Source organism: Takifugu rubripes, chromosome 1, assembly GCF_901000725.2.
Source record: "Takifugu rubripes chromosome 1, fTakRub1.2, whole genome shotgun sequence".
Taxonomy (NCBI): domain Eukaryota; kingdom Metazoa; phylum Chordata; class Actinopteri; order Tetraodontiformes; family Tetraodontidae; genus Takifugu; species Takifugu rubripes.
In genome coordinates, this window is record NC_042285.1 from 4,456,581 (window position 1) to 4,482,912 (window position 26,332).

The 26,332-nt window shown below is 42.5% G+C and overlaps 5 protein-coding genes across 8 annotated transcripts; 3 read left to right on the forward strand and 2 right to left on the reverse strand.

Annotated features, from left to right (window-relative positions):
• Window positions 1–1,467: 1,467 nt before the first annotated feature.
• Window positions 1,468–3,837, reverse strand: fbxl15 (F-box and leucine-rich repeat protein 15). The gene is made up of 4 exons (XM_011618487.2): window positions 3,672–3,837; window positions 3,217–3,376; window positions 2,612–3,114; window positions 1,468–2,533 (listed from the first exon to the last, which is right to left on the reverse strand). Exons 1-4 carry the CDS (start codon window positions 3,695–3,697, stop codon window positions 2,344–2,346), a joined length of 879 nt encoding a protein of 292 aa, XP_011616789.1. The 5' UTR covers window positions 3,698–3,837; the 3' UTR covers window positions 1,468–2,343.
• Window positions 3,838–4,787: 950 nt separating this feature from the next.
• On the forward strand, window positions 4,788–6,166 carry gpx9 (glutathione peroxidase 9). The gene is made up of 5 exons (XM_003961161.3): window positions 4,788–5,017; window positions 5,130–5,223; window positions 5,478–5,608; window positions 5,688–5,818; window positions 5,892–6,166. The coding sequence occupies exons 2-5, from the start codon at window positions 5,151–5,153 to the stop codon at window positions 5,947–5,949; spliced, it is 393 nt and encodes a 130-aa protein (XP_003961210.1). The 5' UTR covers window positions 4,788–5,017; window positions 5,130–5,150; the 3' UTR covers window positions 5,950–6,166.
• Window positions 6,167–6,288: 122 nt separating this feature from the next.
• On the forward strand, window positions 6,289–8,195 carry ndufb8 (NADH:ubiquinone oxidoreductase subunit B8). The gene is made up of 5 exons (XM_003961160.3): window positions 6,289–6,435; window positions 6,667–6,793; window positions 6,897–6,996; window positions 7,182–7,337; window positions 8,041–8,195. The coding sequence occupies exons 1-5, from the start codon at window positions 6,303–6,305 to the stop codon at window positions 8,131–8,133; spliced, it is 609 nt and encodes a 202-aa protein (XP_003961209.2). The 5' UTR covers window positions 6,289–6,302; the 3' UTR covers window positions 8,134–8,195.
• Window positions 8,196–8,545: 350 nt separating this feature from the next.
• sec31b (SEC31 homolog B, COPII coat complex component) lies at window positions 8,546–19,591 on the forward strand. Of its 3 annotated transcripts, none has more exons than XM_029837569.1 (26): window positions 8,546–8,677; window positions 9,321–9,547; window positions 9,715–9,910; window positions 10,000–10,095; window positions 10,374–10,514; window positions 10,717–10,859; window positions 10,934–11,033; window positions 11,136–11,297; window positions 11,596–11,748; window positions 11,819–12,049; window positions 12,121–12,195; window positions 12,270–12,362; window positions 12,443–12,551; window positions 12,652–12,830; window positions 12,908–13,034; window positions 13,159–13,304; window positions 13,716–13,889; window positions 13,988–14,116; window positions 14,204–14,375; window positions 14,444–14,839; window positions 14,950–14,988; window positions 15,569–15,624; window positions 17,567–17,692; window positions 17,779–17,907; window positions 18,019–18,090; window positions 18,652–19,591. In XM_029837569.1, the coding sequence occupies exons 2-26, from the start codon at window positions 9,345–9,347 to the stop codon at window positions 18,829–18,831; spliced, it is 3,627 nt and encodes a 1,208-aa protein (XP_029693429.1). In that variant the 5' UTR covers window positions 8,546–8,677; window positions 9,321–9,344; the 3' UTR covers window positions 18,832–19,591. The 3 variants fall into 3 exon arrangements, with proteins under 3 accessions (XP_029693429.1, XP_029693433.1, XP_029693435.1); XM_029837573.1 differs by having other exon boundaries at window positions 17,788–17,907; XM_029837575.1 differs by lacking the exon at window positions 14,950–14,988 and having other exon boundaries at window positions 17,788–17,907.
• A 1,468-nt stretch (window positions 19,592–21,059) lies between these two features.
• On the reverse strand, window positions 21,060–26,233 carry scd (stearoyl-CoA desaturase (delta-9-desaturase)). Of its 2 annotated transcripts, XM_011614011.2 has the most exons (6): window positions 26,084–26,233; window positions 25,581–25,835; window positions 24,968–25,098; window positions 24,677–24,882; window positions 23,956–24,188; window positions 21,060–23,128 (listed from the first exon to the last, which is right to left on the reverse strand). In XM_011614011.2, the coding sequence occupies exons 2-6, from the start codon at window positions 25,810–25,812 to the stop codon at window positions 22,929–22,931; spliced, it is 1,002 nt and encodes a 333-aa protein (XP_011612313.1). In that variant the 5' UTR covers window positions 25,813–25,835; window positions 26,084–26,233; the 3' UTR covers window positions 21,060–22,928.
• Window positions 26,234–26,332: the final 99 nt, after the last annotated feature.

Below are 26,332 nucleotides of genomic sequence, written 5' to 3' on the forward strand. Positions count from 1 at the left end.
TCATCTATCAATTGCCCAAGCTGAAATACATAACATTGGAATATATAAACATCAATATTTAAAGTAGTAAAAGTCAACTATCACAATTTTTCTCACAAAGTTCATGTGAAGGGAACAAAGGCCTGCTTTAGAGAGGATTGGAGCTTTTCTGCAGCCCACCCGCCCAACCTGAGTCCAGAATTATTCTGTCAGAGAGGCCTCTGAAAGGAGAACTTGTAGATTTATTCTTTGTTTTAAGAGGCAGCCAGGAGCCAAAGCTGCGTGCTAAATAATAAAGGACTATGCTAGCAAGTCCTCAGTATAAAAATGATCAGTTGCTGTTGATCAATAATTCACACATGCACCAGATTATTGACAGGAAGACAAAATATGTGAGGCCTTCTGTCTTTCAGAAACCTCCCATCCACTCAATCACTGGAACAGCAGGTATATAATAACACTACAATCTTTCGTTGCCCCCTGCAGATCAATGCTAATTGAGGACCAGTAGTCTGAAAATATTTTTAACTCCACCAACAGCTGAACAGCAGCAAACATCTGGACCACCGTTGGCTTCCTGAAGACGTCATTTTAGAACACAAAAGTCTTGCATCATATTATTAGGATGCCAGGCGGGCCTGCTCAACCGGGGGCTAGACTTGGTACCAGATGCACGACATGCAAGTGGAGTTACTTCCTAAATTGAAATTTCAGTGTACATTTTACGAGCATTGACAGTGCGGCGTCCCCTACGAGACCAAGCGGCGCAATATGAGGATCAGCACAGCCGCTCTGAACACTTCTGCAGATTCAGCTCGTGGGCAGCTCACGGCAGATGGGGTAAACCATGCCATCAAGTGGAAAATAGACCTGTTGTGTTGTCACTGAGACAATAAAGTCTGCCAGTCGGACCCCCAGAGGAAACCGAGGGGATATTAACATGTAGCTGCAGCAGCAAGGGATACCATTAATTCTTATTGTGCAGTGAGTGCATCGAGCAAGCCAAATCATAAAACTATATTTTCATTGTTCTTATATTTGAACATGCTGCCAGATCCTCCGGAGATTGTGAGCCATTGTGTGGACACCATGAGACTGCATGTTGGTATTTGTAATACTGTAAACTGACAGTTTGGTTCCCAAGTGGAGGCAGCCTCTGATTAGAGCAGATAAATATCTGGCTCTTTGCTGCCCCCTTGTGTCACCGGTTTAAACAACACCCCAATGCTTAAAACTAGATAGAACACGACAGAACTCCTGCCAGACGAATTTAGTTCATCTTCATTATTTATTTAACCTTAATGAAAAGCTTGACCTTGGGTCAATACTTGGCACAGGTTGATAAATTAAAACAATCACTAATGAACTGAGAAACTGCTCTAAAACCTTTGTAGCACATCGTTTTGGTCTGAATTTCTCTATATTTTCTATAAAAACCCACCATCACAGCGAGTGTTTGCTTCATTTCAAGTCAAGAAGGGAACACAGTTTTTCTGAGATTGCAGTGTGCAATTTATTGCTTTTTATTATGGTTCACACACTTGGCAAACGGCACAGAAATACAATTATTTTACAAAACTTCTCTCAGAGGTTTAAAATCAATCTATGCCTTGGACCAACTTATGAATAAAGGATTCTTCTATCCCAGTCTCAAATATTACACATTTTCCCAGACAGTTAGAAGGAAACAGGACAGGAAACGGGACACTACTGATCATGTGTTTGTAGTTTTTTATGAATGGACTCAGTGCTACTGAACGTATAGCGACACTCTTCTATGTTATAGACTGAGCAAATATAAGATTGGAAATAAAAGCCAGTTTAAAACAGGTGACTTCTTCGTAAAACTGCGGATTGAGCCTTGAAGCAGGCACGCATGCAAAATTAACGTTTAATTAAACTCAAACATTTTTTTTTTTGGTGTTTCTAAATGAAACAATAGACAAACATTCTTAAATATCATAAAAATCAGCATTTGCAGTGTGTTCCACAATACGCCGCACTTTGGCAAGCATGGCTGTGTTATTACCACAAAGAATTAGCCAAAATCGCAGTGACATCTTTTTTGGGCGCCAGACAGCAACTCTTAAACAAACATCAGCAGCGTTCTTGAAATGCTGCCCCCTATTTTGTTCCATCTCTGAGGTACATCTTTCGTATTCCTTTGAGGAAGAACATCCTGGTAAAATGCAAGAGGGCCAGCAAATGTTCCTCGGATCGTCTTGACTCGGTGGCTCCAGCATCCAAGATTGACGGCGCCGATGAAGACAGGTTAACTGGCGTTCAGACAGGTTCATAAACTAGATATACTGCCCTGTATTACTGACCTGTGTGCTCTTGCTGGACAGATAGACTGTGCTTTTGCTAGATCTGGAGATTAATAAATGGAGCAAACCCAAGCACATCCTGAAGAAGTACCAGGGCCCTCTGTAACGGGGGCTCGACATCGATCACCACGTTTCGCTTCCTCAGTGGATCCAGACTGGACTCTGTCACATTGTGACAATGATTCACCTTCAGGGACTGCAGCTTTGGGCAGTACTCTGCAAGTGTCCTGTGAGCATAGCATGCAGATGGTCACATGAATGGGTGTGCATGCAAAACCTAGTTGAAAATCAGACATTTAATATACCTGATAGAATGGTTCCTGACCCGCAGGCAACCTGTCAGGTCCAGCTGCTCCAAGCTCCTGCAGTTTTTCGCCACCTCCTCCACGGACTCGTCTGTGATGTTAGCATTGACTGCCAGCGACAGAGACCTCAAGCTCAAGCACTTCTTGGCCAGGTAGCAGATGGCGTCGTCTTTGAGGTGGCGGCAGGCGGTGAGGTCGATGGACTGCAGCCCCCCGCAGTGGTCGGCCAGGCTGCGCAGAGACAGACTGTCCACCCACTCGCAGTGAGCCAGGCCGAGGTGCTGCAGGTGCAGGCAGCTCAAAGACACGGCAACTAGCGAGTGACGGGTGAGCCAGGCACAACCGGCCATGTTCACTCTCTGCAGATGCAAGTTCTGGCCGATCACTGGCAGCAGCTCCTTGTCCGTCACCCAGTCGGAACAGTTCTGCAATGACAGGCTTTGGAGAACCTTGTTGTCCTTCAACATGGAGCAAAATGCCTCTTTGGGAAGAGACGGCTCAATCTGCAAACACAATAACAACACACTTTCGGCCTCAGACATGAAATGTACAGCATATACTTACACAACAGAAGTATACTGGAAGTTTTGCCAATCAGGACTTACCAAGGGTAGATCAAAAGTCCTGCAGTTTGCTAAATACACCTGAACGAGGTTCTGGAACTGCTTGCTCACCCTCTGCAGGCTGACAAGCTGTCGCAATGGCAAATAGCATAAAATGTGTGGAACAAGTACATCCTCCCACGGCAAGTCCAGAAGATGACATCTATTGAATAAAAGCACCTATTACACAACTGAGCTTTAATGGTGAATGTAGCGGTGGAAATGAACACTCTAAACAAGAATGGCGACAGAAATATTTGACGGAATGAGACGTACATAAACTGAAGATGCAATAAATCAGTAAAGCAGCCTCAGACATTGTGATCTCTCATGACTTCAGCGACTCAGTTGCTGCTACTGGCAGGCTATGGCTACTAGCTGACAAGCTAGCCAACCGGCGCTGCCAAGGACCTCCGCTGGCTTTCTTGACACATAATTACATTTTCTAAAGTCCTTACGTTCGTGTCGTTGTTTCCTCGTCCATTTTTAGTCAGCTGGGTTACGAAGCGGTTCTGCCGTTGTTTTGGTCTTCAAGTACATGCCAGAATACAGTGTTTTCATTAATATCTTGCAAACGTAAAAGGAGTAACCAAAACCCGGTGATGCCTTCATGAACTGTTGGAACCGTCTAGATTACTGTGAAAATAGATAGATTTCTTTCTAGCTGTTTTGCATTTATAAAAATATATATATATATATATATATATATATATATATATTTTAGAAGACAAAGCGTATTTGTCATTTAACAGAATACCTTAAGTACTAATATAACATATGATTACGATTTAGAACTGCATTGTAGACTTTCCCTTGTTTATTTTATCATCAATGAACTGTCTGAAGAGAAGCATTGGTGGATTTATTGACGACTGCGGAAGCCATGTCTATTTAAAGAATAAACCGTTAAGGTGCTTTTATTTGTACATGCGTTTTATTTATTAAAGAATATACAGTCTGGCAATAAAAATATATGAAGGCCGTTATGGAATGGACGTTTACGAGGAACAAGTGAACGTATCAGGTGCACTTTTCCGGTTTTACCTCAAAACATTACAGTTTAAAACAAAATGTTGTTTTAAAAATAAATGACAAAAGACTTCAATTGTTTTAAACCAAGACAGATTACGGTATCTCTTGTAATCTCATGTGACCTGAAGGTGTAAGCTGTAAGCGTTTTAATAGCGTTCCAGTGTGTTCCGTCAACAATTGTGAACTAAAAATTTTGAATTCTTGATATATTGCTTGGACAAATTAATGACATTTTAAAAAAACAACCACATTATTTGGGTTTTTAATAAAGCTAAAAATAAAAAAAAACTTCTGCTTGAGAGGTACCTGATTTTTTAAAATATGGATTCATTTTTATTATTATTTTTGTCACCCACCATGGTTTCTTTAGCTGTTAAAACAAACCTTCTGTGTAAAACAATTATATATATATAATTAATTTGGCTGACAACAGTTAACAGTGGATTTCCCTGGAATACATGGCAGAAACAAATGATCATGCTGTCAGCTCACCTCTGCACACCAGGACAATGAAGTCAGTCATGCCGAACAATCGCTGACCCATGTGTTATGTGTCAGTGAATGAGATGAGCCCAACACGATAGCTGGGCAAACACTCACTCCTGGCGGACTGCAATTCTATACATGATAAAGTATAAACATGGAAAATAAATCAATGTATGATTTCTCTGCAGAGACCCTGGATGGACGATTGGTTCCACTCAGTAACTTCAGGGGAAAGGTGCTTCTCATCATTAACGTTGCCACCTTCTGAGGGTCAACAATAGAGGAGGTAATATTCTGCTTAAAATCAATCAGTTGAAAGCATCATATTATGTAAAAAGTATCATGTGAGTAAAGTATTTTCCTCTTTAAGGTATCTGCTTTTGTGATTTGTTACTTAGTACCATCGACTGAATGCACTGATGGAAATGTTTGGCGACCGAAATTTCACCATCTTGGCATTTCCTTGCAACCAATTTGGCCTTCAATCACCTGGTAGGAACAGCAATAATTCCAAAATATGATTTTAATGACTGTCTGCTCTTAGGAATTGTAAAATGCTTTACTCCAAAAACTGTATCTAATTAAGGTGTGAGTGCTAACTAATGAGCTACCAAATACTAAATATAATCTGTAAATTATCAGTGGAAATGCTTATTTCATACATGCTTATGTTAAATAAATGTTTTTGTTTTACACACAATGTGTGTAGTTGTATAAATCAGATATACACTGTATTTGTTTTTCAGAGGTGAATCACGAAACCCTAAATATCCTTAAGTATGTGAGACCTGGTGGTGGGTTTGTGCCCAAGTTCCCAGTGTTTGGCAAGGTGGAGGTGAACGGGTTAAACGAAGACCCACTTTTCAGCTATCTAAAGGTACTCAAATGATGTTTCTGATGTCACAGGTGCTTGTGGTTTGGCTGGATTTAAAAATGACATTCCTTCTTTGCAAAAGGAGTCTCTACCATTTGTGAATCCTGTTATTGGAGATCTAAAAAAATTTTACTGGTCTCCAATCAAAGTCAATGATATTCGCTGGAATTTTGAAAAATTTCTCATCGCTGGAGACGGCATGCCTTTCAAGAGGTACAATCACATAATCTAACAATAGGCATGGTCCAAATATCATATTAAATGTAATATTTCATGTTGGCTACAGGTATGAACTTCATTGCCCCATTGAGATTGTGGAAAAAGATATAGCAGACCTTTTGTGATGGATTAATTTGGATGTTAGTCAGCAGTGGCACATTGACGATCCTCCAGTAAAGGCTCTAACGCACCTGAGTTGGATCTGATGGAAGAGGAACGATGTTCAGAGCTTCAGTGCATTCACTCTGAGAAGTTCCCTTCAGCCACTGGAGAGGTTTTCATATCATGCTCTTCATCACTTTATTGCTGTTTACACTTCCAAGCAAATAAAAATGAATAAAACAAATCCGAAATAGTGGCTTTTTTGTAATGCTATATTTTACTGACAAATTGTTCCACTTCTCCCCAATAATTTCATATACGTGTGAATTTGAGCCAATTTTGGTACTCATCCCGATCCGTAGTTTCACTGGGGCGCATGCGCACATGTCACCCAGTCAGACCGCAGCGGCCAGTAAATATGGCTGGTGTTGCGTTCCGACGTTTGGCCCAAACCTTTTGTAAAGGGAAAACTCCTGGTGTTTCAGCCTTTTTGCCAGCATGTAGAGCAGGTTAGTGATTCGAAGGCTATGGTTGCTTCGTTATGTGGAATAAATCTCACTATAATTTGAAGCTGAATGGTTGTAATGAATGTAACCTTGACGCGCTAATGTTAGAGTAGCTACATAGCTTACCCTAGCTACCGCTAATTCGAACAGACACATTTTAGTGTCCTTTTCTTTTACTGTTCCTTTATTATTTTGGTGTTTGATCATCTATAAATTCACTTGATGGTGTTTCAGCTTCGGGGGCTTCCAAGGGCCCTGTACTTGGACCATGTCCGGAGACGCTTGAGGAGAAGGCTGCAGCTGCAAAGAAATACAACCTGACACTCTCCGATTATGAAGCATACCCCGACAAAGGCGAGGGGTCAGTACTAATTTCAACAATCCTGACATGTTGTTCCTCTATAAAAATGCATTTTAATGTAATAATCGTCAATCGCTTTGCATACATGTGTGATATTTTGCAGGTACGGAGATTATCCTAAATTGCCGGACAGATCTCAGCATGAGAGAGACCCTTGGTACAAATGGGACCATCCTGATTTGAGGAGGAACTGGGGAGAACCAGTAAGATAGAAATTACTTATTAATTTCCTGCCTGTTAGGTTTTTTTGTGTTATCAAGTGTTCACATTTTCCACGCCATTGAATTCTGCAGTTATGAGCTTGAGAGTTTTGATACAGTCATGAATGAAGTCACTATTATAGTGTGAGCTTGGCCATGACCATAGTTTTTTTTGTCTGCTTTTCTAGATGCACTGGGATTTTGACATGTACATCAGGAATCGTGTGGATACATCACCTACCCCTGTGCCATGGTCCACAATGTGCAAACAACTGTTTGGTTTTATTGGGTTCATGCTGTTCATGTTCTATGTCGGAGAGAAATTTCAATCCTATCAACCTGTTGTAAGTACAGATTCGTGCTAGCTTTAAATTTCTTTTCTTTTGGGAATGATACATGATGGCCTCAACTGGATATTTTAGAAAGAATAGGATTCATCAAAACATTTGCTCACCATCTCATTTGCAACTATTTGCATATCTTTATCACAACATTTTTTGCATTTTCCTACATTATCAAACTAGATGTGCTTTCAGTTTACAAAAGCAACCCATTCTATAGACATGTGTAGAACTATTCACATCCCCACAACAATCCAGGAAAAAACTAAATAACCTATTTCAGTAATAAGACTTGTATATTGTAATTAACTCGTTGTCACACCTTTCTGAGTCCCATTAAAATACATTACTTTCATCATAAGTGCCAGAAAATGTAGTTATCATTCACAACAGTACTTTGCTATTTACAATAAGCTGTGTTCTAAGAGATCATGTACCAGAATGTCATATCACTATTGCATTGAAAATATGTCTGCCTTTCCATATGTTCAACATTATTTCATGCTGACATTGATATTAAACTATCTCTAAAGTCTTTAATACTACGTTTTCAAGAGCCTGAACTTAAATGAATAATTGCTCAATCTCTATGTTATGTTTAATTATTCCTTACCAAATTGTAAAGTATTAATGTTAAGTATTTTTTTCATGTTGCTACTAAATTAAATATAACAATAATGTTTTGTCTAAAATATATTTTTTCCAGGGACCGAAGCAGTATCCATACAATGACCTGTTCCTGGAGAAAGGAGGTGATCCAGATAAAGAACCAGAGGAGATCAAACATTATGAAATCTAATCCTTTAAAAACTTTCAAATTGTGTACATATGTTAAGAATAAAGATATTAACAGTAACATTCTTTAAGGTGTGGCTCTTTGTGTAAGGAATGTCAACACATCAATTTTGTTACAAGCAGGTCATTTCCCTACATATTGTGTATTACGTGTATTGTGTAGTATTTATTTATAGGTAGTAGTAATACTAGGTAGTAGGCAGCTTTTTTTTGCTTTCTATATTTGAAACGTAAAAGTCCCTCCGGTATTTGAAACGTCACCAAAATATAATCATCTTTACCATGGCCCATGATCAACATTTGCTGAAAATTTCGTTCTAATCCGTTCAGATAAACGCTGACGTCCCGGTGGTAGTATTATGATGTCTAGTTGAGTCTGCTTCGCGTTCACTAGGGTTACTTCCGGCTGATGAGAATTGTCCCTGTCGGCTCCCGTACTGTTACATTGGTCGTAATCTACCTTGAGCTAAGCTATTCATTTAGCCGAGAGGTATCGCTCCAACTGCTTCTCGTTGGTGCGGATGGTCAGTCTGACATAGACAGTTGACGTGAGTTCCACTGATATCTGTATTTATTCAGTTAGTTGCACTTAAAACATGTCGGATACATTTGAGAATCGAGCTTCTCTCAAAATACCACAGGGAAGCTGTTAGCTTGTCTCTGACTGGTTATTTACTGGAACGCCAAGTCAATCGGAATAGCGATAAGATGCTTTATTACCTTGAGAGTTATCGCTGTATACATGATTTATGCTTTTTATGAATAAACTAGTGCTTCAGGTTACAGTATAGCGTATATGCAAAATATACAAAGCAAACGTTAAGTGTGAACGTGATTAAGATGCAAGGGCGAAATGCTAACATTAGCAAACTCAACCTGTGGTAAATCCGTTTCTTGTAAAATAGTAAAGTATACAGCACAATGTATGTAATTGCACAGTAATCAACACTATCTTATCTTAATAATATCGTGTAGCATACGTGAAGCTTGAGCTTTGATTAATTCTTTAGCTGTTGTGGGAAATACACCGGTGCTACCTGTTAGCAAGGGTGTCACCCCTTTGAGCTCAAGACAATCTCATTTTTACTTTTAAATACACTTTCTTCGTTTTTTTTTTAACCCAGTATAAAGGTTCTAGAAGAAAACGCACTGTCTTTTATTCAGTGTACTCTGTCCTGAATCTTTGGTCAGGATTCGATTTTTCTTAGTGGAAAAATGAGGCTAAAGGAGATTCAGAGGACTGCCCACCAGGCGTGGAGTCCAGCCGGTCACCATCCTATGTACTTGGCCTTGGGGACTGCTGCACAACAGCTGGATGCTTCCTTCAACACCACAGCAGCATTGGAGATATTTGAGATGGACTTTTCACAACCCTCCCTAGATATGCAACTAAAAGGCTCATTAAAAACACCCAACAGGTAATTTCAACAGCATTTCAAACATCCATTGCAAACGTCCATTCATACGCGGAGATAGTGAGGAAGAATATCTTCAATAAAACGACTTCTTACACACTTTCTTTTTCTGTAACCAGGTATCAACACTGAATGACAGTGAACAATCTGTTCTTTTTCACAATTCATAGGTTGCATAGTATCGTGTGGGTGAATTTTGGAATGGGAGCAGATGGCTCAGGAGGAAGACTGATTGGTGGAAGTGAAAATGGCATATTAACCGTATATAATCCAGATATCATAATGAGCTCTGGTGCAGATGCTGTAGTGGGACAATCTGACAAACACACCGGCCCCATTCGAGCACTAGATTTCAACCCTTTTCAGGTAAACCTGACTTCTACTCTGCTGTGAATTAATGTGTTTTCCTGAATGTAGGACATCAAATCTAATCAATCATTATATTTCAACTTCAGAGTAATCTCCTTGCATCTGGAGCCAATGATTCTGAGATTTATATCTGGGATTTGAACAACTTTAGCAGTCCAATGACTCCAGGTGCAAAAACACAGGTGGGTGCATGATGGTAATGAAATATTTGATAATAACAACACACCTCCTCAGAGGAAAGCTAACTTAAAGCTTTGGTGTGGACAATCAAAGCAAGAAAGTGAAACCGTGATTTCCTGAAGATGGCTTTTTCTTGTTTCACAAGCTGTGGTTTCATATCTGTGGTGAGAATGGAAGCTTGTGAGTGTGAGTGTTGAAGGTTTTTGCGTTTTACAGGTTTTAATATTCACATATCGGAGACCTCTGTTTGGGTGGCAATAATGTCATTTGCTTCTCTCAGCCGGTTGAAGACATCAGTGTGGTGTCCTGGAATAGGCAGGTTCAGCACATCCTGGCCTCCGCCAACCCCAGTGGGAAAGCAGTTGTGTGGGACCTGAGGAAGAACGAGCCCATCATCAAGATCAGTGACCACAGCAACAGGGTTGGTGGATTAAACACATCGCTGCACAGCCAGTTTTCTTTTAAATATATGTCTTTTTCTTGAAAGGCTTTTAGTTCTGTCTACAACAGGTCTTATCGTACATATGCCCACTCACACTCCGCTAAACAGCTATGCCATTTTAACACAATTACATATTTATGCTACTGCCATGCTACTTAATTATGCTACTTATCTATTGTAGATGCACTGTTCGGGAATGCTTTGGCACCCTGATGTAGCCACTCAGTTGGTTTTGGCTTCTGAAGATGACAGATTGCCAGTCATCCAAATGTGGGACCTTCGTTTCGCCACATCCCCCCTTAAAGTTCTTGAAAACCACACCAGGTGAGGAGAGTTTAACAGCGATATTTTAGAGGATGAGATTTGATGATTTACGTATTATTGATCCTTTTCTTCAGGGGAATTCTGTCAATATCCTGGAGTCAGGCTGATTCAGAGCTTCTGCTGAGTAGTGCGAAAGACAACAGAATCCTTTGTTGGAATCCAAACACTGGAGAGGTAATAACTGTTGTTCCGTTATATTCCTGAGTTACTTTCGGTCATGAATGTGGTTTTACAGTAAACCCATGGATACTTACTAGTGATTTTTATGGGTTTTAGGTCATTTATGAGCTTGCAACAACGAACCAGTGGTGTTTTGATGTCCAATGGTGCCCTAGGAATCCTGCCTTGCTTTCAACTGCCTCATTTGATGGGAAAATAACAGTTTACTCTGTAATGGGAGGGAGTTTGAAGGCTCAACAGCAAAGCACAGCAGATCAGGTGACGTCTTGGTTTCAGAAGCTGACTGAACTTCATTGTGTGTCCACAAGATGGAGCTAGTGTGAAAGGCTTTGAATGATGTGATTTGAACCTGTAATCTGCAGCCATTCTAGCTAATACATAACCAAAGAGGACTATAATTTACTACAACATTAAGTCATCATCAACTACATTTACAGCTGAGAAGCTGTCCTTAAGTTACCATTACTGGATTTAACTGAAAACATTGGTCTTCTGTGTTTTTTTAACTGTGCCCAAATACTTGCCTCTTCTAAGACTTTGTAATTTATCCGAACAGATATCCTCTTCCTTTGATACAATGGATCCCTTTGGTACAGGACAGGTGCTTCCTCCTCTGCAAGTTCCACATCCCACAGTTCAGGACACTATAGTTCCCCCTCTGAAGAAACCACCTAAATGGATGCGCAGGCCAGTGGGGGCTTCCTTTGGTGTAAGTAAATAGGTCAGGGAAAGATGATGATCATTTTCCAAATAAATGATTTTTTCCCCCTCCCACACAGTTTGGTGGAAAGCTGATTAGCTTTGAGAATCCTAAGGTACCCCCGATGCAGAGCCCTCAGCCCATCCCCAGACAAGTGTTTCTGAGCCAGGTTACCACGGAGACCGAGTTCCTACAGCGCTCCAAAGAGCTTCAGGCAGCCCTCCAGTCAGGGTCTTTTAACAGCTATTGCCAGACCAAGATTCAGAATGCCAGATCGGATGCCGAGCAGGATATATGGAAGTTCCTCCTGGTAGGCATATCATAAGAAATCAGACAATCACTGAGTTATTGTGGTTCTTAGCCAGTTTTCTTTCTCTGCAGGTAAACTTTGAGGATGAAGCCCGTGTCAAATTCCTCAAACTTTTGGGTTTCAGCAAAGATGACATAGAAAAGAAGGTATTCTGTGTCCTATGCAGCATATCGGTATGTTTTCCTCATATTTATCATATTAAATCTTTGGTTTTGTTCAGATTTCAAAATGTCTGGGAAAGAGTTTTCATCCTAATGGTTATGGAGTCGATGCCAAAGATTTGGCAGAGAAGATGCAGCTGCTCACCACAGAGGTCAGCAACTCAGCAAGGATACAATTTTGGTTGTTATATTTAACCCTATTAGTTTAAAATACTTCTTATTGTACTTACAGAGAACTGAAGACGTTGCAGATGCTAGAACCTCAGGTTCTGTTTCGCCCTCAGACTTCTTTAGCCAGACCCCAAATGAAAATTCCAACTTTCAGATCCCTGTATCATGTGGTAAATCCCCTTCACTGATTGTGTGACCAACACTTGTAACATGATGTCATTGTTTGCCATGCTTGAAAATCTAACTGCAGTTTGTCCCCTTGGGATCAAGATACGGATGGATTGATTAGCCAGGCGCTTCTGGTTGGTAACTTTGAGGGAGCTGTTGATTTGTGTCTTAATGATGGTCGATATCCCGAAGCCATCCTGTTGTCTATCAGTGGAGGAGAGGAGCTTCTCAAGAAAACTCAGCAGAAATACCTACTTAAGCAAAAGAACAGCATTTCAATGGTAGGTTGATGCTGATTTTGTGCTTTTTTTGTTGTTGGTAGAACCACATAATGATCAAATGTCCCCCCAATCTATAGCTGATATCTTCAGTGGTGACCCAGAATTGGAGAGACATTGTCCAAAGCTGTGATTTGGACAATTGGAAGGAGGCTTTAGCTGCTCTGCTCACTTACGCTCACCCAGAAGATTTCGCCTGCCTGTGCGGTGAGTCGTTTTCACGTGTTCCAGCAGATTATTCTTGTTGGGACCTGCCTCTCCTTCGTTGTTCCCCTCGTTTTATGTGGATAATCTCACCCACATCCTTTTTTTTTGTCATTTTAATCTGCAGATATCCTGGGAGGCCGATTGGAGAATGAAAAGACGGAGAAGTGCTGCCTGCAAGCTTGCCTGTGTTACATCTGCTCTGGGAACATTGAGAGGCTAGTGGAGTGCTGGACGTCACATAGAGACAGCTCCTCTCCCCTCGGCCTAGAGGTATACTCATTCTCACGGTTGGACAAGGCTTTGAATCAATGAATTATGCTTTCGCTGCAGTTTTAGGCCAACCCTCTTTTAATTGGCAGTATATAAAAACATGTTTTGGGTTTTCCATAATTATGGATGTGGGCTTGCACCTCTCTCCTGACATAAATAAATGGTTGCTTGTTCTTACAAAACATGACAGACTGGTGCATCCAGGACAACATGCCAAAAGGTTTTATGGGTAACACACGAACAGTCTCGCTTTCAGCCTTAGTTTGTGTGCAAGAAAAGAAAAAAAAAAGTCGTGGTTTTAAAGGTGTACTGGTGTTCCGTACTTCATATGAATGGTTCAACAAGTAAAAACAGTTAATAGTTCAATTAAACTGTATGTGGAAACAACACAATCTCTCTTTCTGTTTTAAGGATCTAGTGGAGAAAGTGATGATGCTGCGCAAGTCTATTGAACGCCTCCGTAACTGCGAGGTGGCGGTCCAGAGTCCCATCCTGGCAGAAAAGTTAACCTGCTACGCTGGCATCCTGGCTGCAGAGGGCAGTCTGACCACAGCAATGACCTACCTGCCTGAAAACTCAGATCAAGTGAGAAGTAGCTTTATTCAACCCCGGAGTCCGTTTCTTGAATACTTAATGTTGTATTCATGATCTCTCTTTTGTGTGTTTGACCTCTCCCTCCTCAGCCTGGGATCCGAATGCTGAGAGATCGACTGTTCAACGCTCAGACAGAAGCCGTGCAGAACAGAGCGGGTGGATCCACGTCGAAGACCGCGACTGCTGCTCAGGTTCCTGCACCAAAGGCTCAAGTTATGGTACAATCTGCTTTGGATCTCACCTTTCAGACACTTTATTAAGGTTGAACTTTTTAAAAATCTAGGCTATATATATTTTAACTTTAGAGCCAGTACCAGCCTTCCGCTCCTGTACAACAGCAGCCTCCTGTGCCATCAGTTTTTACCCCAGTTTCTGCCGCCAACACTGGCCCTGGTATGCGACCGTCTCCTTTTCTGCCCAGTGCCACCCGTCCTTCCATGAGGCCTTCTTACCCCCAGCATCCGGCTCCAGCTCCAGGTTTTTGTTTACTGGTATTTCACTTTTTTTCTATATCGAGTTGGTCCGTCACCATTTTTCTTTCCCAGGTTTCCATCCTCACCAGCCATTCCAGCCTCAACTGATCGCCACTGGCAGACCTGCAGCCTTCCCTCCTGCCGGCCCTTCGTTGCCAGCTGCTAATTTATCAGGTCCCCCTTTACAGCCCCCATCGTCAACTCCGGGTGGGCTGCCTTCCATGCCCAGCCCCGGCGTTCCCCCGACAACCTTCATGCCACCCACGTCCTTACCCTCAAGCTTAATGTCGCCTACTTCCCAAACTGGAGCACCACTCCCTCTGTATCCAGGAAGCCTACAAAACCAGCCAGGACCTCCTGTGGCGTCTGGTTCCTACGCTCCTCCTGGATCCGGGTATCCCCAAGGAGGCCCTGGGGCTCCTGCTGTAAATCCCTACCAGCCTCCCCTTGTTGCTCCACCTCCAACAGGTACAGCGTCATATTATTTGATATCTCATGGTTTGTGTTTGTACCTTATTCCAAAGGTTTGCTGCATTCTTTTGCAATTATTCACATTTTCACCCCCATTTGACTTGCAGGATACTTTCCCTGGCTGAATTCCCAGTTTGACCAACAAGGTGACAGGGTTAGCATTGAAACAAGAGTGCATTGTAATACACAAGTGGCCAGATGAACATCTGTACTTTCTCATGCTGTGCAGTAGCCCTGCACCGAATTATACATGTATACAAAGTATCAATCCATTGTACAGAGGTTCAGACTAGCTCTGTTTGCTCGGTGTATCTACGAGGTGTTTGTTTGTGCCACTGACCACTTCAGGGAAATGTAGAGAGCTGAATAATGTGTACGTATGCTCTGTTAACATTGAGTCCAGCCTTCATCCCAGATGCTTGAAGAATTCTGTTGCATAACACAGAAGCTACATTTTTAGCAAATAAAGATGCAACATTTATTTGATAGCTTAATCCCAGTGGTGTCATGTGTGGACCTGTAGTTATTCAGCAATGGGCTGCTTTTTTGTGCTGAGTGGTTTTGGCAGTGCTGCTTGACCCATTTGACTTTTTGCTTCCATCTCTTTGCTTTTGATGGGGCTTTTCCTTGGCCAAGTACCCTAACCAGTGCTGAGCTAAATTATCTGGTCTTCAGACTGTGAATTGAAATAAAGCCGCTTCTATTTCTATCTTCTGATACATTCAGGGCCCCAAGAAGGCTGGAATGACCCGCCAACAGTGCGAGGGGGACCAAGGAAGAAGGTACTAACCCTCTTATTACTATCAAAATAATTTTTAGACCCTGAGATTGTGTCTAGTTGACTTGTAACCCACTGGGCCCTAATTATATTTGGCTGTTAACAAAAAGCTCTATTTTACTTTAACGCAGGGGTGGGGAACCTTTTTCATATCGAGGGCCATTTCAATTTTTATAAAGTCCTCAGAGGGCCATACTATTATGAACACATAGGGATGCAAAAAAAGTCTATAACCACTGTGTCACTAAGTCTCATGATTGCTGCATTTGAGTTTGAATTATTTATTTAGCACACATGCATATAAAATCACCAAAAAAAATAGAATAAAATGACAAACAAGTAAAATATGTTTTCATGGTCATACAAAACAATAAAAAAAAGAGGTGCAGAGTTGAGGCAAGAGACCCGTAAGGGCCTGTTCGAGGCCTCTACTTACAAAAACTGCAATACAACAAGATAATCAAGAAAATAAATGAAAAGAAAGAAAGATAAAGACAATAATAATAACAACTAGAAATCACTCGGAGAGCGCAGACCTCCGCCAAGCGCAACAATTCCTGGCATATTGTGATTTCCACCATAAATATTAGTCCCACATATACTTTGACTACATATTTAGATTCCTTGACCATAAAAACATACCGTTAGTCACTGGAATCATAACAATATATGTCTTAGTTCAATAGTTATTCACGAAAAAAAATTCACCCTTTGAAACAATTTTACTTGGTCCGGCGCGAGCGCCTCGGCGGCTATGAGGCACGTTCACGAACTCTCCTTCGTCGTGAGGTTTCAGCTTCGTGGCTATTAATTCACTCATCACAAAACTTGCACGCGTAATATTCTCTCTGTCGGTACATGGTCGTGTGAAAGCTGCTTGTTGAGCCTCCAAACTCCGGCGAAGAGCGTTAATTTTATCCAAACGCATCTGTCCTTTCAACTCGTCGAGTTTAGCGTGTTTCGCTATGCATTTTTCGTCCGTGTCAATCAGTCCAGCCCACTACGTACATCACATGCTGTGTTCACTGACCCTGACCTTGACTCGGACATAACATAACCGTCTGTTTTATCTCAGAAAACGGGAAAATATTTCCTCTTGTTACGAAAGAAATTTCAGGATACGAAAGGCAAAAATACGCTACCGCTGCTACTCGCAGCTCGCGGAGTTTAGCGAACGGTCCCACTGTATAAGTGCACATATAAAATATAAAAATCTTATTGCGTTGCGGGCCGGTAGAAATGGTCTCGTAGGCCGTATACGGCCCGGAGGCCGGGGGTTCCCCACCCCTGCTTTAACGCATTGTAGTCTGTTACACACCTAAGAGATTAACCTTTGCTCAGTGCTTGTGTAACATGATGCAAGGAAACTGGTGCATCGCAAAAGCACCCCAACTATCTATATCTACATCTATATCAATGCGCAAGATACGGTGACACTGCAGCTATTACATCCAAATTTATGTGTCTGTAAAGTCATTCCAAGTGTCTGTTATCAGCTTGTCTCACCTGACTATTTCTGAAAATTTTAAACACTCCTTAAAAAAGTGAAGGAAAATCGAAAATTACACATCCAAGATCTCAATGAATAAAACAATGCAAATTCAAATCCTAATTGATAACATAGTGTAATTTTTTGAGAGTATAACTTTTGAACAATCAGCAAAAATCCAGATCATTAATCCGTCCTCATGGAAGACAGCAGCTTCATGACCTGCTCCTGATGAGACGGTGGATACTAGGGGATCCCTTCATGGACCTTAGATCATGGACTGCCTGTGAAGGCAGTGGATGGATCTGGCTTCATTGATATTAGCTCTTCATGTGTGTGTGTTTAAGTGGTGTAATTACCCCAACAGACAATAAGTCCAAAGAGAGATTCTGCTCATTTACTCATTTTCTACAAGATCTGATTAGTTCATCTAATCTTTCTCTGTCTGATGTCTCAGATTCCTGATAACTACACTCCACCAGCGCCTATCACAGCTCCTGTGATGGGATTCCCAGTGGAGGCCCCTCAGCCCCACGATCACGCCCAAGTCCCGCCTGGAGCCCCCCAGGAGCCCAGCATGCAGGTCAGCGAGCAGCAGAGGCCATCGGGTCATTTTACAATAGCAAAACACTGGCCAAATGCACAAATGCCATTTCTTTATGTCCTCGGATTCCTCAGCTCCTCCAGCAGCTGCCAACAGAGAGAGTGGAGCAGAAAGAGATCCCTGCTGAACACATGATCCTCAAAACCACCTTTGACAGTCTGGTTCAACGCTGCCAACTAGCAGCAAGAGATCCGGTAAGTCTTTTCCCGATTGTCTGCTGTTTTTTGTTGTTGTTTTTTTTTACCAAGTCACGTCGAATTCACCCTTTAAACTAATGTAAAAACCTTAAACTTTTTCCCGTCCAGCAAACCAAAAGGAAACTTGATGATTCTGCAAAACGTCTGGGACACCTTTACGACAAACTGAGAGAGCAGTCGGTGAGAAAAAAAATGAAATTGTTGCACGTATTAGAATATAAATGTGGAGATAAGATGATATAGGACAAGATAAGATGGAACTTTATTGTCTGCACACACAGAAAATGGATCTTGCAACATCAGACATTGATTCAGAGACGTAAAATCTTCTACACATCACTGGACGCGAACAATTCAAGCCTAAAGTCCAGCCATAAAAATGACCCATTTAGAAGTGGAAACCAGTCTCATTGTCCATCCTGTAGAATGGAAATGTCCAAATATTAAATTCAAGCTTTGGATTGAGTGGGACAGTAGAACAAAAAACAAAAATATGTTACTAGTTTGTCTTTGAAGTTGACTTAAAACTGAGATCCACTTCCATAGCTTTCTATAATGGACCTCAAACATGATTTTTCAGTTTAGCCGATGTTAATGAGGTGTTGTTTAAGGATTAGTGTTTATTTATTACCAGAATAATTATAAGTTGCATGGTTCCCTTTTGGAGATAAATAGTAATTCATGAAGTTGAAGGAGATGACAGGCGCATCACCTAATATGGCTTCACTACTCGTCTGGCAGCTCTCCCAAAACATCCTCAACGGCCTCCACGAGATCAGCTGCTGTGTGGCAAGCCAGAATTACCAGCGGGGCCTGGAGGTCCACACCCAGGTGGTCAGCAGCAGCAACTTCAGCGAGATTTCTGCCTTCATGCCCATCCTCAAAGTGGTCATGACCATCGCCAACAAGCTGGGAGTCTGAAGCTCCAGGGGCACAGTCAGACCACACAACAGTGTTGATAAATACATATTTATTTCCCTTTTCACCTGATTCATCACTCTGTGCTTAGATCCTTCTGGAGGACTCTTCTAATTCGGACACCTGAGGTGGATTTTGGTAGCTTTGTCAGTGTCGCTCTGGCGATTCAACAATGAAATGAATGTAATCTGAAAGCTGATGTAGAATACGGGGAAATTGGTTGTTCAGATCGCTCAACACTGTCTGCATCTGTTTCTGCCTAAACTGGTGTAAACAACAATGGACAAAGAAAAAGGCAGACATCCATTCACAACCAGCAACAGGCCCTCTGAAAATCTGACTGTTCTCTCTACCTGCTGCAACAGATTGTACCCATGTTGTTGCCGTGAGGTGTGCAGAACCCGTTTCACCTTGTTTTGTGTTATCATCACTGCTTAGTCGTTTTGTGCTTGTGAATAGTTCCACAGTTCAGCTCCTGTCCTCTTGGTTCGGTCCATAAATTAAATTTACATCAGTTTATGAACAGTGAAACTCGAATTTAACTTCTTTTTTTTAAAAGTCAGATTACAGGATTATAAAAAAATGAATGAACTGGCAAATAAGAATGCATGAAAATGAAATAGAACTGTGTAGAGCAACAACAGAAGGCAGGAAAGTGCCTCCGCGTGCTCTTTACAGTTGCACAGATATTTATACAATCGTTGCTTACTTTGCTTATGTGGTATCTTTTTTTGAAATAAATTTCAAGTTCACTTTTCTTTGCAAGTTGCGACCTCTTTATTATTTGGTTTAATGAATGCTCATAATCAAGAAATAGGTCCGAAGTGAGAGCGAGGTGTTAAAATATAACGGACAAATAAATAATAAAACTAAGCAGGATTATTTATCCTTTAATGTGGCCCACCAGATAAATTGCTTCTGCACAATTGGCCAAATTATTCTTTGGACTCCTGTACGTTGTTAAATATTAAAGTTTCGCTTCATTCCACGTGAGTTCACTAACATTTTACGTCTGTGTTGCCGTTTGCGTCCCAAAAGTTTGAATAAAGGGAACATTTCTACAACCAACAATGCTCATTGCACATAAAGTGTAATAAAGAGCGTTATTATATTGATACAGGACAGGTGGATCACGCAAGAATCCCACACTAAGATGTCATTTCGGGATGACGTAATCCATTTGCACTTGCTTTTGTTACCCTTATTTACCCCTGCACCCAAAGGTAACTTCAGTTTGAGCTCCAGCTGCTCCGGCTCCCAAAAGTCCATAAGCCACGTGAACGCACCGCGTCGTACATTAACTTTGTTTCTCTCCCAGACGCGCCACCTCCTACAGAATCCTTCCGCGACTGGTAGTTTCGGGACTTCTTGCCCCACATCCAAACAGTGTCGGCGGTTAACAAACTGGCATGAGACGCGCATCCGTCCTCCTGTGATTGGCCCCGGACGATCATAAGCCAGGAGCGCGTTGCTGATTGGTCGGTTGGAGTCGGACGCGGTTTCCTCGTGTTTTTATTGGGTTTGAACTTCAGTAACCTCGTGAAGAACTGTGTCGTCGTACGTCACGGGTCACACCACGACGCCTGAGTCAGCCTGGACTCTTCTTACATGAGCTGACACAGCCAAAAAAATATTAAGTGCTTATTTAGTGTCATTGAACGTACACCCAAACATCTATTGGATTGAATTCTACTGAAAACATGATTGTGTTAGCCGTTCCTATGACTGAACCGTCATGTTTGTTTAAAATAATTTAAATGCATGTTTAAGTTCATGTATATAGGCAGCAAGATTCTTATTGAGATAGCTTGAGCTTGTTTTGACAAGAATGCAATCACAGAAGCCATCATAATGTCTTAAGGTGCAGAAGTCTGACACTCTGGTCCGACATTCTTCTCTGCTCAGAGTAAAACATTTTCTCAGTGTGCCTCCCTCATCTGAGGGGAAACTGCACATTAATCTAGTATTACATCAGATATTAGACACAGCTCAAACTGTATATTTAAAAATGAAAAATGACTTTTTTAAAGAGAAATTGGCTGTGGCCAGGCAGAGCTGGATCAATATTGGTGGAGTCACATGCTTTTCTTCCTAGAAACCAGATTAAAATGATTCCCACAGTTGATCTACTGTTTAAGACAGTAGATCTGCAGCTGTCGGTTCATTTATGTGAAACCAGAGGGGGGGAAAGGAAATCCCCCCCTTAGAGAAGAGAAAAGGACAGCAACAAGTGGTTGGAATTTTAAGTGTATTCAAAATATCGTTAACTTTATTTTCAGAATACAGTCGAGATTTTACATAATCATTCAGAGTAACAATGGTCTGATCCGTCCTGTCCTTCGCTGTCAATTGTTGGTTCCAATGTTCCGTCGGGCTTGTTTTAAGTGCTTGAAAATTCCCGAGAGCACCTCCGCTTTGGTGCCAAGCTGCTGTGACTGGGTTGAAGCACGTCTACGTGTTTGGAGTTAGCTAATCCAGTCGTTTGTCTCAATTTAGAGTTACAGTATTGTGCCTTCGTTTGAAATAACTCAACAGCGAATGAAAATGATCGAATAAATATCGGACCTGGAAACTCATCATGCACAAACGGTTTAAGTGCTTGAGGATTTGTCTTCATGACAGAGCAAGAACGGTTGCAATTCATAAGGCCTTGGATTGTGTCCTGACTCTCAGGGAAAAGTAACTAGTGCTTTAACTTGTTAACTAACTTTATAAACTCTAATTCTTGAAATGCACAAGGCCTTTTACCAATAAGGAAAAAAAAAAAAAAATACATACAAAATACAAAAGCATTCCACATACCAGAATCAGATCAACATTAATGGGCCTAACTGCCCTGAAGTCCCACCTGGCAGAACCTGGAAGAGGAACCAGATCCAGTGTCTGGTCCCTCCCCCCACAAGAACAGTTCTGATGGTCCAAAAGCAGTGCGGCTCCACATCTCACTACAAGATCAGACACGGTTCTGCCGCCAGAGTCACGGACGAAACACCTCACTACGACACCTAGAGTACATCATCATGCATGGGTGGCACATGGTTTCGCAACGCCAGAGCTGTCACATGACTTCCCGCTACGTCAGCCGCTGAGGTCTCGGCTGCAGATGGGTCGGGACAAAACACGAAGAAGCAAAGCCACGATGAATTAAAAAAAGAACAAAAAATAAAAATAAAGCGCTAACAGAACATTCCCGATGTTTGCCAAGTAGAGAAACGACCTTCGGCGCGACCTTTTGAGATGCTTAAAATTGAACCGTGCGTCGATCCTGGTCGCGCTACGATACACTGATAAATGTTTGTTGACATTTATCAGTTTTCCCACTCGACGGTCTTTTTCGGGGGGGTTTGTAGAACAAAACGGAGTCAACACACCGTAGCTCAAAGTGCATTACAGTTTGGTATCGCTTTTATCATTAGGTTAGATGGTTCCGTGCTCCTCACTCCTCCATCCATCCATCCATCTTCTCCTATCTCCCACCTCCATCCATCCATCTTCTCCTATCTCCCACCTATTACTAATCGATGTCAAGGGAGGCAGGAATACACCCCGGACAAGTCGCCAGTCCATCACTGGGCACACAAGTCACTCATAGATGGGGGGGGGTGAATTTCGAGTCGCCGATCACTAATGTTTTTGGATTGTCAGGGGAAATGTGAAGAACACATACAGAATTCCACAGCCAGCGACTTTTCAAACAAAGCAATCGTCAACTCGCATCCCTTAAATCTTTAAGTGCCTCAGAGTACAAGGTTGCATTCAAATGCAACAACGAAAAGGCAATAACAAGGTTATCTCGCTCCACCATTCTCCATTTTGATTATATTGGAACAACAACTGACTGGATACGAGACTATGAATGAGGAACGCACACAGACCTGGTACAACAGCAGAGAATATGTTTGTTAAATAAATCTGGTGCTGACAGAACTAGAGGGGAAGTGTTAAGAAAAGCAAATGCCTTAACCCAAAAGAAAGAGAGGGAAAGCGAAAGTGTGGTCAAGGCCCTTGCGAAATTGGCCTTTATCATCGGAGAATGAGAAATGTCAAAAGACTGTGGAGCTTCTTCTTTTAGTTTCCTCTCCAAACGCGGCAGTGCAGACTTAGCCACTGCGGTGGCTCCCGTCTCCGGTGCGCTGTGCCCGGGCCAGGATCACCTCCCTGGACACCATCTTGCGGTCCGTCGCCAGGCCCAAGTAGCACATGAGGTCGATGAAGCAAGTGGTCAGGTTCAACTTGCAGCCAAACTCGCTGGTGGCGTAGTCATAAGGAAATGAGTGGTGGTAGTTGTGGAATCCCTCACCTGTAAGAGAACAAAATAAAGACAATTACGATACTAAAGTAAAAAAAATAAACAGCATGAATCGACAATCAGCCAGGAAAATATTCTGTACACAAATACTAAACTGTAAAAAAATTCTGATTACTAATTTCCTGTGCTTGTTTTAATGATCACTTGATCCCCGATCCACAAAGCACTTGTGACTCATCAACCGCAGGTTGCCTGGGCAAGAGATTTGTGTCCTTGTTTTTATTTATTCAGTGACAAACCGGAGTATTCCGATTAATTACCCGCGGCGAATGCTACGTCACATCACACACTGGCTCCATTATGCTAAGGAGTGAAGCCGGGTACCATGTGCTTTCTGCAGGTCACACCCTCTGAATCGTCTAATTCATCCAGCAAAATGGAATCAATACGACTTCATTTATGTTGGTCTAATAACTCCCCTTCGTTAAAGTGATGATTTTCTTCAGTGGTGCCACAGTTTCAATAAGAATGACCAGTTATACTAAAACCGATCTCGGAATACATTTTTTGTCGAGCTACTGGGTTAATTAGTGGGTTTAATACGAGTATATTAGTGAATTGTTGTCATGTGCATGCAGAGATGTTTTACACTTCTAGATTCACGCGTTTTAAAATGGGGATGGATGGAGTGGGAGAGGCCTAAAAAAAAAAAAAAAATTACTGACGCTTTACCACATCTGATCCAGAAAATATTGAAATGAACTTAATAGTTGTCAGTATGACTGGGGAGGCTCTGACTCACTCGGGTCTATTCTAATGTGCAGCGGCGTGAACGTCAACACTTCTTATAGGTGAAAGTGAACTTGGGATAAACTTACCTATGGCTCCGAAGGCGACGTACTTGTTTTCCCGGGGGTTAATGGTGTTGTCGTAGGGCCTGTTTCCCCACATGTGTGCAGCACTGTTGACCAGCCAAGTGGCGTTCAGCACCAGGGTGTACCTCAACACGGCCGGGATGAAGTAGGCCACCCACAGAGACTCCCCCCACATGTACCACGGCACAAAAGTGGGGATAAGGAAGCACGCGAGCAGCACGGACTGCTTGTAATACCTGTCAAGGGGACAAAACACCGCCGTCACGATCAACGACACATGGGGGATCATCGCTCAGCCTCTGGTGACGTGACACAGTTTTCACTGAAGCGGAGTCAATCTAAACACGCATTAACCACGCCGTCACCTTGTATAACCAGAATGGCCAAAGTAGCCTGCACTGCTAACACGGCTGTGCGCGAGTAATTCTTGAGGAATAAGCACATTCAATTTGTTGATTTTTTATAATAGTGAATACATTTCATGTGCATGTGTACAGATGGCACAATAGGCCACGACAGGAATCTGCCCCTGATGGCACACATGTAAAAGCTGTGTGAAGAGGAGGCTTGTAGCGACTGACTTATCGTTACACTGTGGCAGCATCTGAGAAACTGGATAAACTAGGACCACAGTGATTTTAACCATCCAACTCCGTCCGTTTGTGCACGTGTATTTATTCCACTTGCATCACGTAATTCTGGTCTTCACAATCAAGACACTTACTTCCGTTGAAACTGGACCACTTCGTCAGCAAGCAGGTCGCTGACATTCAGCTTGCGCCCTTTCTCGATCACGTCGGGGTGTTTGCGCACCAGAAGCCAACCAATGTGGGCAAAGAAAAAGCCCCGCACCGCGTTGTGAGGGTCGGCGTCTGTCTCTGAATACTTGTGGTGAACCCTGTGGTCTCGGGCCCACTCAAAGATATCATTCTGCGTGTTCGAGCAGAGGCAGACGTTACACATACTGGAGGGAAAAATGGTTAACTATCAAAATGCTTTTGCAGAGAGGCGATACCTGAAATGCCATGGAATTAGCAACCCCAAGGAAGATCCTTAGTGGTAATGAAGCCTTGTAGGTTCTGTGACTCCACAGACGATGGGCTCCTGCCGTGATTCCCAAAGCGCTTATGAAAAAACAAAGCATGGCTGTGGGAGGAAAAGCATTGAGAAGTGAGCCGGGGGGCAGCTTCCCTACCTTACAATGCACCGCTATCGTTGCAAACATGCAGCACATTTGATGGCAAGAAAACAGGCAAGTAGGAATTTACGCCGCGTCTTTCCATGGAGTAAAATGCTAGCTAAACAGAGGCTGGATCCTTGAAAGCAGACATGAGACAATGACTAGGTGGAGAAAATCTGTTGACTGAGTGCACCATAACGCTGTAATCATGCCATTTATTCTGAAGAAAGTGATTCAGCTCTCATCCCAGCATGTTGCCTTTGTCTCCACACTGTGACATTTGATCTCCGATGATGATGCTGCGCCCGATCTATACTCCCACAACCTCCGGAGCACTATGAGGATCATGCACGGATCTCCACTAGTGGAAGGATCAGATTGCTGGCACAACAGGACAAAAAGCACGCACAAAAAGGTGCAGAAATATCAGGTCGTTTCTCATACTCACACCAAAGCAAGGTCAAGGCAGATGCCGAGGGGATGAGAAATATGGCGTAGACGGCACTCAAGTGTAATAAAGTCATCAAGATGACGTTTTTCCACACGATTATCTTGGCGGGTTTAGGCCCCTCTTTCTCCCTGTATGTGTGGTCGAACTCGTCTTCTCGGATAGCCTCTGGATGAACATCCCCATTTTTAGACCTGTGCTGCTTCTTCTCCAACGCCTCCGTCTCCGTCATCGTGGCAGGGTGTCGGTGATGCTCTGAGCCGGAAGACAAGAAGCAGAACAAGGGCTTTGTGGTGAGCTAACGACGCGATGATGCAGAACACCTCCGGACGGTGAATATTAATTAATTTGGGCTAGCATGCTAAGCTAGCTGGTGCGGCTGTTGAGGGCTGTCATATTAGCGATGATGCTGACTTGTATCTGGTGAAGACATCAGCCGCGCAGCCGAACGCAGATAATTCGCCTGTCAAAATAAAACGGTAAAAACGGCCAAAACGACTCACCGTTTGCCCGATAATCCAGGTGTTGATCGAGGGGAAAGCCGCTGCGTGTGCGATAAACTACAGAAACCGTGAAAAGGGAGAGTGACCGTCAGCGCTGCAGCGAATCATTAAGAGCCGGAGCTCGCGCCGACACCGACCAATCAGGAGTCGGATACCGCCTTGGCCTCGCTCTGTGATTGGCTGACGCTCCATCTGCTGTTCACCCATTCATTTCCCTGTTAAGCCTCCCCGGAGAGCAGCTGTTGCTGT

What these genes read in the sequence shown, in the direction of transcription:
- ndufb8 (XM_003961160.3), top strand. Translation starts at nt 6,303, where the DNA reads ATGCGCACATGTCACCCAGTCAGACCGCAGCGGCCAGTAAATATGGCT. An exon ending in TACCCCGACAAAGGCGAGGG is followed by an intron (nt 6,794 to 6,896) that starts GTCAGTACTAAT and finishes GATATTTTGCAG; the next exon opens with GTACGGAGATTATCCTAAAT. An exon ending in GGAGGAACTGGGGAGAACCA is followed by an intron (nt 6,997 to 7,181) that starts GTAAGATAGAAA and finishes CTGCTTTTCTAG; the next exon opens with ATGCACTGGGATTTTGACAT.
- sec31b (XM_029837569.1), top strand. Translation starts at nt 9,345, where the DNA reads ATGAGGCTAAAGGAGATTCAGAGGACTGCCCACCAGGCGTGGAGTCCA. An exon ending in ATATATGGAAGTTCCTCCTG is followed by an intron (nt 12,050 to 12,120) that starts GTAGGCATATCA and finishes CTTTCTCTGCAG; the next exon opens with GTAAACTTTGAGGATGAAGC. An exon ending in AAAAGAACAGCATTTCAATG is followed by an intron (nt 12,831 to 12,907) that starts GTAGGTTGATGC and finishes CCCAATCTATAG; the next exon opens with CTGATATCTTCAGTGGTGAC.
- scd (XM_011614011.2), bottom strand. Translation starts at nt 25,812, where the DNA reads ATGACGGAGACGGAGGCGTTGGAGAAGAAGCAGCACAGGTCTAAAAAT. An exon ending in GTGGTCCAGTTTCAACGGAA is followed by an intron (nt 24,189 to 24,676) that starts GTAAGTGTCTTG and finishes TCCCCTTGACAG; the next exon opens with GTATTACAAGCAGTCCGTGC. An exon ending in CGTCGCCTTCGGAGCCATAG is followed by an intron (nt 23,129 to 23,955) that starts GTAAGTTTATCC and finishes GTTCTCTTACAG; the next exon opens with GTGAGGGATTCCACAACTAC.
- gpx9 (XM_003961161.3), top strand. Translation starts at nt 5,151, where the DNA reads ATGGAAATGTTTGGCGACCGAAATTTCACCATCTTGGCATTTCCTTGC. An exon ending in ATTTGGCCTTCAATCACCTG is followed by an intron (nt 5,224 to 5,477) that starts GTAGGAACAGCA and finishes TTTGTTTTTCAG; the next exon opens with AGGTGAATCACGAAACCCTA. An exon ending in GACGGCATGCCTTTCAAGAG is followed by an intron (nt 5,819 to 5,891) that starts GTACAATCACAT and finishes TGTTGGCTACAG; the next exon opens with GTATGAACTTCATTGCCCCA.
- fbxl15 (XM_011618487.2), bottom strand. Translation starts at nt 3,697, where the DNA reads ATGGACGAGGAAACAACGACACGAAC. An exon ending in GAGGAAACAACGACACGAAC is followed by an intron (nt 3,377 to 3,671) that starts GTAAGGACTTTA and finishes TTTATTCAATAG; the next exon opens with ATGTCATCTTCTGGACTTGC. An exon ending in GGACTTTTGATCTACCCTTG is followed by an intron (nt 3,115 to 3,216) that starts GTAAGTCCTGAT and finishes TTGTGTTTGCAG; the next exon opens with ATTGAGCCGTCTCTTCCCAA.